The sequence below is a fragment of the Artemia franciscana genome, chromosome 7 (genome assembly GCF_032884065.1).
Source record: "Artemia franciscana chromosome 7, ASM3288406v1, whole genome shotgun sequence".
Lineage (NCBI taxonomy): Eukaryota > Metazoa > Arthropoda > Branchiopoda > Anostraca > Artemiidae > Artemia > Artemia franciscana.
Genome location: NC_088869.1, coordinates 700,674 through 717,361, shown reverse-complemented (window position 1 = coordinate 717,361; position 16,688 = coordinate 700,674). Strand labels below are relative to the sequence as shown.

Here is a 16,688-nt window from a genome sequence, read left to right as displayed (position 1 = left end):
TATATGAAGCCATCGAGAAAAACTTGCAACGATAGTTGACGAAGAAAGTCAGCAAGTACCTCAAATGTTCGACCATCAATTCCGTAGGCTTTCAGTTTACAAAGAAGTCCCTTGTGCCATACACGAACGAAGGCTTTTGCGATGTCAAGGGAGAGAAGGCGAATATCGTGTTCCTGAGAAGGAGCTCAACCCACTCTTGATACTGCGTAATCAGACTAATATGGACCGTTTTCCACGAAAACTGTATTGGGTATCTGGATACACAACAGACGTGTTTCAAGGTATTGGTAAAGGGTCTTATCAATGGCGTATCTATAAACTTTACCTACGGAGGAAAGTAGACTTATTGGACGATACGATCCTAAATTAGTAAGGTTGAACTCTACCTTTGGAACAAGGACCATATATGCAGTTTTCCAGGTTTTTGGGAATGATTCCGCTGCAAAGAATTTTCTGTACAGATCAGAAAGAGGACCAGCAAGTTCAAGGGTACATCTTTTAAGGGTGAGATTGGGAATCGTTTCAGGTCCAGAGGCTTTGGTGACACCCAACTGGCTTAGTGTTCTGAGCACCTTACTAACAGTTATGTTAACGCTGGTGATTTTTGCATCGGTTTGTGGTGGAAAGGGGGAGGGGAGACTCCGTCTTCATCGAGTTGGGAGAACTTTGAAAAGGCCTGTGCAAGAGCATTTGCCTTTTCCTGGCTTGACTGGATCATCGTCCCTTCAACATGAAGTGAGGGAATTGATGTTGATTTAGATGACAATAGAGCTTCTTTGACGACTCTCTACCACTTCCTAGCTGGAGCACTTTTCATTTTATTTACAAACTTGCGTTTATAATTAGCTCTAGCTTGACGTGCAGCTTTAACAGACTCGTTTCGAGTGCAAAATAAAAGCAGTCTGGTCCTCGTCAAATTCAGTCGAACAATATTTCTCATGAGTCTTTTTTCTGGCCCTGGTTGCCTTTTTACAACCAGCATTGAACCAATGTTTGTCTCGAGATGAGGCTTTTACTGTTTTTAATGGGAAGAATTGCTCGATGGCCTCTGTAGTCGCTTTTTTGTAATGTTCCACCATTGTCGACCACCAAAAGTCGAGCTTCTCGGGTTTTTGCGATCCAGCCTTAGCAGAGTGTACCCAGGAGTGTTGATCCCACTATCCACGACGCTATTATTCAGGTTGGTCTCGGATACACACATGAAAGAAAGGGAGACCTCATTTATCATATGCTGTAGGTGATCCAAATTGGATCGGAGATCACGTACATTGCAGTGGGTAACAATAAACATATCTTAAAGAATTGTACTGGGACGCGCATTTGGTTGTCTACTGGAAAGAAGCCCGATACGAGGCTGTTTTTTTATTTGAAAACATAGTAAATACCAGCTGAATAGGGAGTTGTCCAAAACAGCAGGCAAAAGGAACTCCTAAGACAGACATTGCCTCATAAGATAAGGAGTGGTCATAAGACCTCATAAATTAACCTCAACAAGGGTGGTGGTGACCCCAATAGGGGCATGAGTCAGCATCTTGCGATACTTACCACTCCCAAGCTCTTTGGGCAGGGCCGCCAATCCCTGAGTGGTTTGCCAGAGCATATCACTGCATAATCAACAAGCAGAGGCCGTTGTCCAAACCTGGATCTTCTGCCCTATTCTGCAGTTGTCCTCCCGAAGAGGATCCTCCCACTATGGTATCCTGCATCACCATACAATTTAACCCATTGCTGGAAGAAGGTGTGCACCTAACAGGGCATGTCCACAAGTAGCTGGGTCCTGCTCAATGTGCATCAGAAGGGCCTTCTTACTCCTCCACCTGCATTTATTGCACCTAGGCAAGGGTACCACAGTTTCTATTTATGGACCCTCAGGGGCTAGGTGCTCTCTTGGTCTGCGCCTCCCTTCATGGGAGGTATCCTACATATAAGTAGGGCGTTCCCCTACACGCCACCTGAGGACGCACCGAGTGGCCTGGAGAGGGCCCCTACTGAAAAGGTGACTCATTAGGTACTCAGAAATAGCTAAGCCTTGGGGATGACATGACCCCTTGCAGGCCCTGGGGAAAAGGCTGTCAGTTCTAAGGTTGCCCATGATTACACATAGCATTTGTTATTGGGAAGTATGCAGATATTTTTCAAATGGAATGAACATTGTGAAAGATAATTCTTATACATGGGCAGAATTTTCTATGGGGAAGAAAGTTTCTGAGGAATAAACTTTAACAAGTAATTTTGCACGGAGGGAATTTGCCAGAGTTACTATAAGAGATTTTTTGTACTTTTTCTGACTTTTTTTTTGCGACTCAATTTTACATGCACAGATGTTCCAGGAAATTACCCGGGGGAAATTTTCAGCGTGGTTGAAATTTGTCCGTGAGGGGGAAGATTTTCTACAGGAGAAATTCTTCATGGGTGAATTTTACACGGGAGAAACTTTCAATTGGAGGGGACTTTCCGGATAAAAATATCCATGGAGAGGAGATTTCTGGCATGATTTGAAAAACAATGAAAAATTAAATTTAAAAAAGTTTTTTTTTTCAAATGAAAGTCGATAAACGGTAATCTTCCAGCGGAATTCTACTCAGAAATCTTTTAAGGGGGAATTTTCAGCGAGAATTGGATTATTGTGGGGGGAGGATACATACAAAAATATGTATACAAACTTGCAATCAAGCTGAGAAATTGTGACTAAAATCTTTACGGCATAACTATTTTGCACAAGAATTGGTTCTTGAGATATACTCATGTGAAAATTCCTGGGGACTGACAACTCTTTTGGCGTGTATACACCAAAAATAAACTTGATAATGACCCATGCTAAAAAAATGAGCTAAGAAGGCATTATACTGGTAATTTTCAGAGGTTATTTCTATTTCTTCGGCCTCTAGTTTGTTTGGAACTTATGGGGGAGGTAATTTTAGGAAAAAGAAATAAAGTGGATAAGTTTGCAGACCCTTTCACCATGTCTCAACCACCAACCTTCTACACTGTAGTCTCCAGATTTACTTGACATCTGGAAGAGGATACTTACATTCAAGGAGACTTTAATAAGTAATTTTAGACCGTTAGTCTTTGCAGTCAATATTCCAGCAGTCTACGAAGTTTCTCTGTTCGGGAATTTTTCCTCTATCACGATGAGTGACTTGGAAGCTAGGATTGTTAAATTTGTTCACCCTAGCTAATGATGGGCTACATACTTGTTCTAACTATATATCTTATACTTGTTTTCGATCTATTTTGGGTTAGAAAACATATCTTAATGCAAGTATTTATGAAACGATTGCAAATAATACAGTCACTGACGTAGCTTTGGAATTATTAGTAAAGTGCTCTTAAGGCATTCACTTGGTGGTAGACAATGTTTTAAATAAAACAAATTGTTTTTATCGTCGGTAACATACGACACAATCAATATATATTATCTTTTGAGGCAAAGCAACTTTGCCTTCATACATTTCGAGAATGCAGAAATAAAAACATGTATTGTGTTAGGTTTAATTTTCGTGGCAGAATAAAAGGGGCCTACATTTTAGTACCTAATGAGTAATCTTCTCAGTAGAAGCCTAGCCCAGGCCACTCAGCACCTCCTCAGGTGGTGGATAGGGGATCGTCCAACAGATATGTTGTGTACCTCCACTAGGAGGCACGGACCAAGGAGGGACCTAGTCCCAATGGGTCTATATTAGATAAAGAAAGAACAGATATTCTCCACAAGACGAATCATCGAGAAAGCGAACGAGTTCCTCCAGGTGTTCATTGCTTATGTCGATTCCAAGGTAGCATTCGACTCAGTTGATAGAGATTGTCTATGTAATATCATTTCATATACTGACCTCCCGTAAGAATATGTCCACCTACTCAGTGCCATGCATCAAGATACTGAGAACTGTGTGCAAGTGAACGATAGACGTAGCAGGTCATTTATAGTAAGAACATGACTCAGGCAAGGTATCTCAGTTTCTCCTTATCTATTTAACTGTATTATAGGTCATTTTATGACCTGCACAACCCGAAAGTTCAGCTTTGGAATCAATTATGGGGACCGAGTTGTCAGCGATTGTGACTTTGCTGGTGATATAGCACTAGTCACCAACTCCAAGTCACAGTTGTTCATGGCTCTAAACACGCTTTTGGGAGAAGCTGCCAGGATCGGACTATCCATTAACTGGAAGAAGATGAAAGTTATGGTAGTGCATCTAAATTCTGACGCCGACAATTCTAATTGCTTGGTCCCCGGGAACCAAATCGAATTGCTTGACCATTTCTCTTATCTTGATTCTATAATATCATCTGATAGCTGCATCGACCATGAAGCTGTTGCCCATGAGGCCTCTGCTGTTTTCGGTAGACTGGACCATATTTGGAAGAAGCCAATGATCAAATGAGCCAGGAAAATGAAGATCCGCGGAGAGTCAGTGTATTTGATCCTCCTGTACGGAGCTGAAACTTGGCCTGCAACTGCAACTGTCCAGCGCTGTCTCGACACCCTTCAGTCTAAGTGGCGTCGGACAATTGAGGAAACCTGATAGACAGACTTTGTCAGCAATGACCGCCAACTAAGTATGACTTTCAAGTCACACTTGTCACACCTGGTTTTCAAACAGACACTTCGCTGGTTCAGATATCTTTTGCGACTGCCTGCCAGTACTCGTGCTCCGATTGTTTACGCTCGGTCCTTAAAAAAAAACAACAAAAAAACACTATGTTATGTATACTAACATGCCCCCCAAAAATATATAAAATAGGAAAAAAATATACAAAAAAAGATATTACAGTCTCCTCAATAAATTTTCTGAATGGATTCAAAGAGACTGAAATTCTCATATAAATCCTTATCAGGTAAATTAAAAATTACATTTACATTCTTAGGGCAATGTGAGGTTTTACAATAGCCTTTGGTAGGCTCAACCAACAAAACTTTGATAAAGTTTAAAACAGTCATAAAACAAACCGTGTTCTGAAACCTTCTTTCTCTATTTCCTAACACCTAATCTATGTTTTTAGTTTTAAAATACACCATGTCTGTAATGTAATTACTTACTTAATGTTCATGCCGGAGTGGTTTTGAAAGCTTCGTCAGCCATCTCTATGTGGGGCAGTCTGTAACAAGGGCCTCTGAATCAGAAAGTAAAGTTCTATCCTGATCCAGGAATTTCCCAAAACTATCATTCCACCTGAACTTGGGTCTTCCTCTTGGACGTTTCCAGCCTCTACTGGTTCATTCAAAGTCGTTAGTGAACATAACACGGGATTGTTTAATAAAAGGTTATAGATATGCCAATTGTGCCCTTTTCCACGTGGGCTGTCGGAGGATTTTTTCATTGGTTCTAACGTAAAGCGAAACTAAGAAAATCCAATAAAAAAAAATAGACACCGTTAATATTTTGTTTAAATTTGAATGATAAACTTTATGGTTTTGCTTAGCACCGCTGTATAGCATAAGTTGTTTTTTTTTCTCTGAGACTAATTAGAATTTCCACTATTTTAAGGTTCCCCTACTCTTTATGTCAAATGTATTTTCTAAGAACTAATTTGAAAATTATTTTAATGCGGCAAAGTAACCTACAAGTCTAAAGAAGAAGATGAAATCCAAATTTGAATGCCGTTAGGATAGGAAAATTTCTATACGAGACTGAAATACTTTGTTCTGCTAATATTAATTAAGATCTTTATAATATGCAGACCGTCAATGACCAATTTGACCTTTGACGTTATCCATGGTGGTCTTTTTGAAAAATTTTAAAGGGATAATTCTTACCAAATGTAAGAAAAATACATTGGAACGCCCACAAAACATGATTGTCAAAGCACTTTCAAGAAAGTTCTAGAGTTTAAATATTTAATTCATCTTTGAAAATGTTGGAATGTGTTACTAGGTCAATTTTAATTTGACCTAAAATTACATTTGGACAAAAATCTAAATCAGTAACGAATTGATTATGTCAGGGACGAAGTGTTTGTGATTAAATTGGTTAAGAACGTTATTTCCAGTGATTTCTTGAGTACCGACAATATTTCATAATAGCTATGTCATAATAATTGTAATAACTATGGCTCAGACTGATCTAAAGCAATTTTAGTGGCAGCTTTTCTTGATAATAAAAAAAAAACGAAACAAAATAAAAAAAACATAATAAAAAAAAACGAAAACATAGACAAAACACGTACAAAGTAAGTATTTACCTAAGTATCTATAAAGCAAAAAGTAGGCAACTTCTAGAATTGAATTTAAATTTTTAATTCTCCTTTGAATATGTCAATAGGCGTTACTACATAAATTCATATTTGAGCTAAAACTAGATTTGGAATAAATCGAAAAAATGAGGATATGCTAAAATTAAGGAAACGCTGTGTTTATGATCACAATGGTTAAAAAACAATGTTTCTTGATTACCAACGATGATTTCTATTTAGCTTTTTAAGTCTTTATTAGTTCTTAGACGTCCATTGCACTAAGTAAAGAGATGTTGGATAAATTTCAAAAATCATTATATCCTGTTATAAACGAACAGGAAGAACAGGATAAAACGTGGGTATATAAAGTTTTATATCGAATAAATTGTAGCTGAACATAAAATATATGTAATAGAATCAATTGTAATATTAATGTCCTGGGACATAAATGTTTATTGGTTCATTTCTCAGGAGCAACATTTACTTAGGAACTTCTTTTTATTATTTAATGAAATGATTATTGTTTATTCTATTATCATTAGTATTTAGTACTTATTATTTATTAATGTATATTGAATGATTTATTATTTAATGTTCATTATTTGAATAATCATTATTTAAGGTATGATATAACTCATAATTAATTAGATTTTATTTGCATAGGTTTTCAGAACGCTGATGATGGGGCTAGTAAGGCTAAGAAGTTTTTTCCCCCTATTTTCTCAAGTTTTAAATTTCACTATATATTTTCATTATTTTAATATTAATTAGTTCCAAGAGTTTTTCTAATAATTAATTTAGAATTAGAGACGGACAATTTTTAGCTAGACTTTGATTGGTATTAGCTTAAATTGCAGTTTAATATATATGCAGTTATATATTAATTATATATTAATGCACTATATATATATATATCCTTATATATATATATATATATATATATATATATATATATATATATATATATATATATATATATATATATATATATATATATATATATATATCCTTATATATATATATATATATATATATATATATATATATATATATATATATATATATATATATATATATATATATATATATATATATATATATATATATATATATATATATATATATATATATATATATATATATATATGTATATAATGAAATTTAATGAAGTCTTATATATATATATATATATATATATATATATATATATATATATATATATATATATATATATATATATATATATATATATATATATATATATATATATATATATATATATATATATATATATATATATATATATATGTATATAATGAAATTTAATGAAGTCTTTCGTCAATTTTCGATTTTTAGTAGTAGTTGAGTTTCATAATGATTTGTCTTCTACAGGCTTCCGTAGTTTCTCTGACAAGAATATTTAGGGATCTTTTCCAGGGAATACTAAGCTCAGTTTCATTTTACCAGTTAGCAGTTTGAAGGGCTCCCAATAGAAGGGACCCCCTTTGTATTTTTCTGACAATTTGTGTCTTATTTAAGCCTTAGCATAAGAAAACATTAAATGTAAAAAGCATGTTTCTGCATTCGTCTAAAATATGAAAATCGGAGGTTTCATTTTTAGCAAAATGATAGTTGCTTTTGATTATTAAGCAATTTACACTATTTCTTATTTATCTTTGCGACAGTCGACTGATTTGTTTTATTGAGGCCTTCGAGTTTATTTTAAACGATATTAAGGGATTCTAAAAAGAATATTCAGCAAAAATTTATTTATAATACTCAAGGATATGAAGGGTTTAGCATTCAAAGGGTCAAAGGGGTGGCACAAGGGGCCAAAGGAAATATTTACATATTTTTATGATTTGTGGCTGGCTTATGCTTCCTTTTTGCACAAAGAACATTTTTGCGAAAAAAGGAACTTCTTGTCTTCCCGTAAAATTTTAAAATCCTGACTTTTCTTCTGACATCTGGGCTCGTTTATAAAAATAAAAGCTTTCATAATTAAAATAAAAAAAATACATAATTAAATGAGATTAATTAGTTATATAATTAATAATATATATATATATATATATATATATATATATATATATATATATATATATATTAAAAATATATAAAATATAGATTTCAAATTATAACTGAAAATTTTATAATTAAAAAAATACATCAATATCATATTTATTGATAATAAAAATAGTATTCCAGATTGTTAAATGTATTCCATATATTTTTGGAATTGAGGACATCGGCTTTTTTGAAATTTTAACTTTGAAATTTCTAACCTTTAGGTACAACACCTTTAATTTCATTCAATCTGCGAAATTACTTCTTTGTGAGCTTCAGTTAAACACTTCTATTGTTTATTGCTATTTTTCTTGTACGAACTTTTATCCTTAAAAACTGGCTATTCTATACGTCTTATAGTGAAATTGAGTAGAAATTCTATTTTAATATGTATTTTTAAATACTTACTTTTATTGCAGTTTGAAATTGCAAAGGCAACTATCATTTATTAAAAACAAGAATATTCTGTAAAAGAAATGGGAAGCATCTAGAAGTACCTATTAGGGGGGGGGGGATTCGCCCTTTTTACTCAATTTTCAGTAGTATTAATAAACACTAGGAAGGACCTCAGCCCCCCCCCCCCATCCGGAGACCAAACTTTTATCAGCTCCTTCCTGCACCTAGTCTCCTTTTGAATAAGTTCTGTATGTGCCTTACCGATTAGATGTAACTTTCACTGAGTATTCACAATTACAATAATAATTAAGAGGGGTCTTAAACCCCCGCCAAAAGAAGATCTGTCTGTATATACTTGTTTGCAACAAAATTAATAAATGAAAAAAGAAAAAACCTTGTAGTTTAAGAAGAAAATGGACTACCCTAGTTTACTAAATCAAAACTTTAATATCTAGGATAGAAATAATAAATGTTGGGAAGGAAATAATGAAGACCTGCATAATTGAGAAAATCTAGAGAAATAACTCATATTAAGCCTTTGATCGATTATCTTTGAACACGTGAGTGAAACAGGAGAGGCTGATTGGGGTGAAGCCCTACAAAGGCAATAAATAGCTTCCTCTTTTTTTGTCAAATTTGTACTCGCTTGAATTTGGAGTTTTGCAGAAAGAATATATATTTAGAGCGAAAATCAAAATTACGAAAATTTCAAATAGAATTAGGAATTTTAAATTAATTTAGAAAGAGAAATAATTTATGTGAAATACCAAAATTTGAATAATTATAAAATACTAATTTAAAAAATTCTAAATTCACTTAATATTTGATTTTTGTTTCAACTTTTTATTTCATAGCATGTACATATTTGCATATTGATTAAGTAGCTGTGTTGTAAATATAATTATTTATTCAATTTACTAATTATGCAAACATACTAATTTTAGAAAAACTTACTTTTATTTGCACTATTTGAAGTATCTATTTAAAATAATTTTACTTTATGCTTTGTCAGGGTTCTCCCTCCTCTGGTTTGTTTTCTTGGTTTTGCTAGTTTTGCCAATATTTTTCTTTGAAGTTCAGTGGCCCAATGTCCCGTTACCTGATATTTATTTTTTATATTTTTGTTGTCTTTATTGTTGAGTTCAGCTTTGGTTGTTTCATATAAGTAATTCTTGTTATAGTATCACCGGTTTCTGGTTTTATTGTTACCAGTTTATGGAGTTTCTTGTTTATTATACATTAGTAATTTAACATATTTTAATAATATTATTTATATGTAAATAATTGGAATATTTAGTGTCCTGTTTTTGGTTACTTCTATTTTTAAAAAAATACAATTTTGTCTTTATCCTTTTTACCTCTTATTTTTTTCCTTATGTTATTTTGTAGGTACCCATTCCCACGTATACTACTGTAAATCAATTTGTAAATATAATTAAATTGTACTAATCTGGCCTGTTTGTAAAATAAAAAGCAAATTATGATTGGTAGATAATGATCATGACGTTAATGTCAAGTTGAGCAAGCATGTAAATTGGACAAACTAGAAAGATGGGCTATCATGTTCCTTAGCCTCGTCTTAATTGATGCGATGCCTATTCCCAATCAGCAATTATTACCTAGACCCTTCAAATCTAGGCAATAACGTGAATAAGTTAAATAACACTAATGATACTAGAGTAGTACACTGTCTTAATATTGAAGCAATGCCCTGTTACAGGTTCAAAATTGCTGTTGGCTGGGAAAGGGAATAGGGTTGGCTGCTTATAATCTTCTTATATCTACTAATAAGGAAACAAATAGAAGAAACAGAGGCGGGGTCTCAACTAATCTCTTATAAAATTGAGACAAAGCGAAAAATACTCTCCACAATTTGTGTATAAGCTTCCTAAGGTGTAAAAGCCTTATGACATAAATTGCACTAATTAAGACGGGGCTTTAACCTTGATCTGAATATTTGATTATTCTGTTCTATTCATATACCAGTTTTAAAGTAAGAGAATCTCGTTGGTAATCAGAAAAATGTTTCTAAAAGACAAAATGATTGTAAGCTTGTGCAATAATAAAGCGTAAAATGTTGACAAATGCTGGTATTATCACTTTCTAGAAAGCTAGGAGGAAGAATGATATTTTAAATAGATAATACCTTTCATCTAAAATTTTGAGATTTCTAATTGAAAGCTAGAAAAATCTCAAGATAGTGCGTAAGAAAATGAAATGAAATAAAACTTGGATGAAATAAAACTTATATTTCGCCTAAATTATTTTAGGCGAACAAGCTGTAATAACTTATCGAAGGATATTGAAATCAGTAATGATTGTTCTAGGAGCTATAAAAACATATTAATTATTTGTTAACAACAGTTTTTTTTTAAACACAATTTCAGTTTAAAAAAAGGAGATAGGGGTCTGAAATACTGACAATATCTTTCTGGTCCCAATTTAGAAAATCAAGGATGAAGCAGCTAAACAAGAAATTTTTGCTATTTTAGGATTCCCCTCACACATGGCCGTATCCAGGATTTTTCTTTGGGGGGCTACTTTTTCGGGGGGAAGGGTTACACAAAAACTTTAAAAAACACATCAAAAATTTATTTGTATGCATTTTTGTTACGTTTTCACGAGTTAAGAAAAAATTTCACCACCCTAAATACCTTGCCCCATCCCTTTTATCCTATGTCAGATTAGCATATAAATGTAATCTATCATTTCAGACCCGAAATTTTTTTCTCAATAAGTGTGGGGCTTTTATCTTTGAGCATAAATATTGCACGCTTAGTCAAAATATATTCCTCCAAATAATGGGAAGCTTCATAAGTTTAGCAAATAATAATCTTGCTTTCTTTAATAATAATTATATCAGCATTCGTAACAGTAAAATACTTTCTTACATGATAAATTTGAAAGAAAATTACGATTTCTTGATAAATTGAAAAAAACCGCGGTGAGATAAAGGCACAGTAAGACGATCGATAAAATCGAAACCATAAAATAGAGTTAACAAGATTTACATTTCGTTGAAACATTTGTTTGTTTCTCCTTGTCAAAGTTTCTACTAAAAAATAAAAAACTAGTTATATAATAACTTAACTATTTAAATATAATAACATACCCTAAATAAATAACAAGAAATAAACTTGACTATTTTTGGTGTCAAGAAAATCCATAAAAAGTCAAACTGCAAATCTTAGGTAATGAACTTTTTGCACCGGCACCATCTTATTGGCGTCTTTTAACATCAGCTATCAATAAATGCTTAGTTATCATACTATTTTTGGGGTTTCAGTAGTGGCTGGCAAGCGGTTCGATGAGAAAAATCCTTATTGGGGCTACTGATAATCAAATGATGTTTACAAGGGTACTATTGATCATCAAAATATATAGCGTGTGAACTTTGCAATGACATATGATTCTTAAAATATAAAAGACTTTTAAGTAAAATGGCCCTTTTTTAAAAGCTAAAATATGTTTTCCAGTGACGGTAACTAGTATATACCCTCCTTTGGCAATGTCTTAATAATAGTACATTATTTGGAAACCATGAAATAGGGGAACCAATTTATCAAAATATAGATGGGGAAAGGAATTATTACAATTTTTTTTAATGAAGATGCAAAAATGTACTTTTCCAAATTTAAGAGGGGGGGGGGGTTGTTAGTTTTTTGATGGAAATACAAGAAACTTGTTTTTGAAGATCTGAGGGGGGGATGTCCCCTCAATCCACACTCCGATCAAGAATAGCAAAATAAGTAAACCAAAACGCGCAGAAACATGTTACAATTAGATTATCCACGAGAAGAGAGACCCCCCATTGAGTACTTAAAACATCTTTCTGAGACGTTGCACATCCATTGGGAATGAAGGTGCTGAAGACAGTGACCCCTGAAAACAAATTTGTTGACTCCTATAAAAGGAATTTGAAGAGATAAAATTCTGGGTCTAAAACCTAGGTAAATTATATACTTATGATATGACTGGCCTATAGTTTTAGCAGCCTGCCACCATGTAACTGGTCATAAAAATAGTCTTCGATCTTAAATCTTTTTTCAAAAGTATGTCGACATAAGTAAGACCTGGAGGAGTAGCATAAAATCAAGTAACTATATTTGTGTTCTAGAGTAAGTCACAGAATATGTATGATCTTATCGCGGTTCAAAAGTCCTTTCACACTAGGCGAACGTAAAGATCGATGAAACCTTATAATCATTATTTAAAATCATCACAATTGTTATATGCAAACTATTCAAAAAAAATAAAAGGGGAATGGAGATGGATATTCGAGCTCTGATTAAGCACGAAAGGCAACGGATTGTAAAGCCTTAACTAATTTTAGTGTGAAAGGCTCTACCGGCGTGGTGTGAAAGAGCCATAATTCAGTATACACAGAACATACAAAAACTAAAACCTATTTTCCGATGTTCTGTGTGTTCTGCGTGCTTTGCCTTGCATAAATAAATGTATTATTGTTTAGGTGCGGTATCATCTCTGATTTAATGCATTTTTTATTTCGTAACTTTGAAAATGGTTGGGCATATAACATTAAATTTTTCATTTATTTTCATTTAATGAAATAAAGGAAATGACAGAAAGAGGGTTTAGCAAGAAGGAAGTTTTTAGGGACTATATCAACGGATCTCATGTCGTATATTCTGAAAAAAAGAAACGAGGGGAAGAATAGATTAGAAAATGATTAAAAAGCTAAGCCAAAAAAACAACATACAAAAATTAAAAAATATGGAGAACTAAATGGAAAAATAAACAAAAGAAATGAAAATAACTAATGACTTGCTTCATAATAGTAGACGTTTAAGTCAAACTTGATTTATGTAATCAAATGTCAATGATTTAAACAGTTTTATGCGTTTCGTCGAACATGTGTCGTATCGAATATGCTGAAAAAAGAAAAGAAAAAAATACTTAAAAATAGACAAAGAGCAAAAAAAACTCATGCATGTTTTGAATTTTCTTGACTAGGAAAAAATATCAAGTGATATTGAACTATATTGACATAGATTCCCTAATGAGTTATTTGTTATCGGTTTAAGTTATAATTCTGACAGAAGACGGTGAATTCCGTCATGTCGAATTTGAAATTAAAGTGAGGCGGATACTATTTCATACGAAGACACTTTTTTCTCCGGGTGCCAAAGCGAAATTCATCTCCAGTCAGAACCTAGCTTAATAATTCTCCAATTCACCAATTTCGTTTTATATTATTATATGTTATTATTCACCAATTTTAAAAATTTGGTTTCACTTATAACTTAATTGTAGTGAGTATTATCATTTAAAAACACCAGGAATAACCGGGAAGTTTGAAACGTATTAAAAATATAAAAGAATATTTGTACCAAAACACTTAAAAAGAAATAAACACAAAACAACGTGAGATCACAAATCTTCACTGAATTCAGTTTTAATGGCGCAGTCCGAGTCTTTAGCTTCGGATTTTTTAACTGCCGAACTGGATCGCGACTTTTTTCCATGGCGGCAGTGGCGAGATTTTGAAGCTTCTTCAGGTTTCTTTTCATTAGTTTCACTGAGTTTCACTAAAACTTTCTCAAGTAAACACTCAAGTCTGCCCATTCTATTATTCAACCGGGATATATCATTCCGAATGTCAGGGTGTTCACAAGTATTTTCACTTTTTGTATTTTCCCTTGCATCTGCTGGAGGTGGTTCACTATTTATTCCTAAGTTTTTGTTCTCAGTATCTGCTTGTAATATATCACTAACTTTGTTATTATTCAATTGAGGAAAGACCTTATTACCGAAACCAGGAATAGTCCTATCTGGAGCTGATATTGGTCTATCATCATCTGGTTTTATAAGTTTTCCCCACCTGCTTTTTGGAGCAGAGCGCTGCACTTTGTCACTCTCATTTGATAATAGCTTTTGCATCACATCATGAACGTCCGGCCCTTTCTCTAAGTCTCTTTCGTTACATGGTGCCACCTCTGTAATTGTGGGAACATTAACAGGTGAGGAGAAGCTAACAAGTGATGCTCTATCATTCACCATGTTGCTGTTGGAGTTGGCTTTTCGGAAACGAGAAAAAATTTTCCTCACAAGATGGTCCTGATTTGCATCTAATTGAGGTTCATTCTTGGTTCTCTCAGCTAGTTCCCTTTCTCGCCGCACATCAGAAACCTTGCGAAATATTAGCTGAAAATAGAGAATCGAGGTCAGTCCAATTAATTTTTACTCATCAAAAACATTTGCCATCATAATTTGAATCGTTTTTACTGTTAATTTTTAAATCTTAACGTGCTGTTTAGTATTCTTAAATATTGTTATGTAAAATATTGAATATTATTTTCCCAAGTAATAATTGAATTTGAGAAAAGTGAAAAATGGAAAAAAATTTTTACCAGGTGTGTATGTGCGTGCACCTTATCCTTTTCACAAAAAAAGCTAAGCTATTTAGGTAAAATATTACATATACATGTTAACAATATATCTAATCATAAAGGATTCCAAAGAATGTCCCAATTACTATTTGAATTTGCCAGAAGTAAAAAATAAAATCAATACTTTTATAAAGTATGTGTGCCTTTTCCTTTCCCTCAGAAAATCAGCTAATCTAACAAAGCTAAAAACACGAATATTTATGCAGTGTCATTTTAGAACCACAAACAAAACCTAAAACTGCAATTTGACATCATCAAACAGTTCGTGGTAACGAACTGTAGTAAGGAGCGACCCGGCTCAATAGTAACCAAAACTCTAAAAAATGGAATTTTGATACCAATAGCTACATCAAAAGAATCGCATTTTAATGCTGGTTTTAAATATATAAGTTTCATCAAGTTAAGTCCTACCCATCAAAAGTTACAAGCCTAAGAAAATTTGCGTTATTTTAGAAAATAGGGGGAAACACCCCCTAAAAGTCATAGAATCTTAACGAAAATCACACCATCAGATTCAGCGTATCAGAGAACCCTACTGTAGCAGTTTCGAGCTCCTATCTACAAAAATGTGGAATTTTGCATTTTTTTTCCAGAAGGCAGATCACGGATGCATGTTTATTTGTTTTTTCGTTTTTTTTTTGTTTTTTTTTTTCCCATGGGTGATCGTATAGACCCAGTTGTCCTAGAATGTTGCAAGAGGGCTCATTCTAGCGGACAAGAAAAGTTCTAGTGCCCTTTTTAAGTGACCAAAAAATTGGAGGGCACCTAGGCCCCCTCCCACGCTAATTATTTTCCCAAAGTCAACGGATCAAAATTCTGAGATAGCCATTTTATTCAGCGTAGTCGAAAAACTTTATAACTATGTCTTTGGGGACGACTTACTCCCCCACAGTCCCCATGGGAGGGGCAACAAGTTACAAACTTTGACCTGTGCTTACATATAGTAATGGTTATTGGGAAGTATACAGGTGCTTTCAGGAGGATTTTTTTGGTTGGGGGGAGGGGTTGAGAAGAGGGGGATACGCTGGGGGAACTTTCCATCGAGAATTTGTCATGGGAGAAGAAAATTTCCATGAAGGGAGAGCAGGATTTACTAGCATTATTAAAAAAAAAACAATTAAAAAATAAATGTGAAAAAGCTTTTTCAGCTGGAAGTAAGGAACAGCAATAAAACTTAAAACAAACAGAAATCATTACCCATATGAGGGGCTCACCTCCTTCTAATACCTCGCTCTTTACGCTAAAGTATTTTTAGTAATTTCAACTATTTATTCTACGGCTTTTGTGATTCAGGGGTCATTCTTAATGAATTGGGATAAAATTTAAGCTTTAGTGTAAAGAGCGAGGTACTGACGATGGGGCGAATCCCCTCATATATGTAATAAAAACATGAGAATACAAAAGTTCTTTACGTAAGCTAATTTATAAGTTACGTAAATCTTTTACCAATAAAAAGAGTCGTAAAAAATTAAAAGTTCTAGTTGCCTTTTTAATTAACCAAAAAATCGGAGGGCAACTAGGCTTCGTCCCCCGCTCCTTTTTTTCTCAAAATCATTCGATCAAAATTATGAGAAAGCCATTGAGCCAAAAAAAAAAATATGCAAATTTTGTTTTGATTATTCCTCTGCGGAGAACCAAAAT

General features: G+C 33.5%; 1 protein-coding gene across 1 annotated transcript in view; it reads right to left on the bottom strand.

Moving 5' to 3' along the window:
- Positions 1-8,271: 8,271 nt before the first annotated feature.
- Positions 8,272-16,688, bottom strand: part of LOC136028698 (potassium voltage-gated channel protein eag-like) — a 322,053-nt gene continuing 313,636 nt past the window's right edge. Inside the window, 1 exon segment of the mRNA XM_065706529.1 lies at positions 8,272-14,802. Coding sequence (XP_065562601.1) covers positions 14,029-14,802 — 774 coding nt within the window. The 3' untranslated portion in view covers positions 8,272-14,028.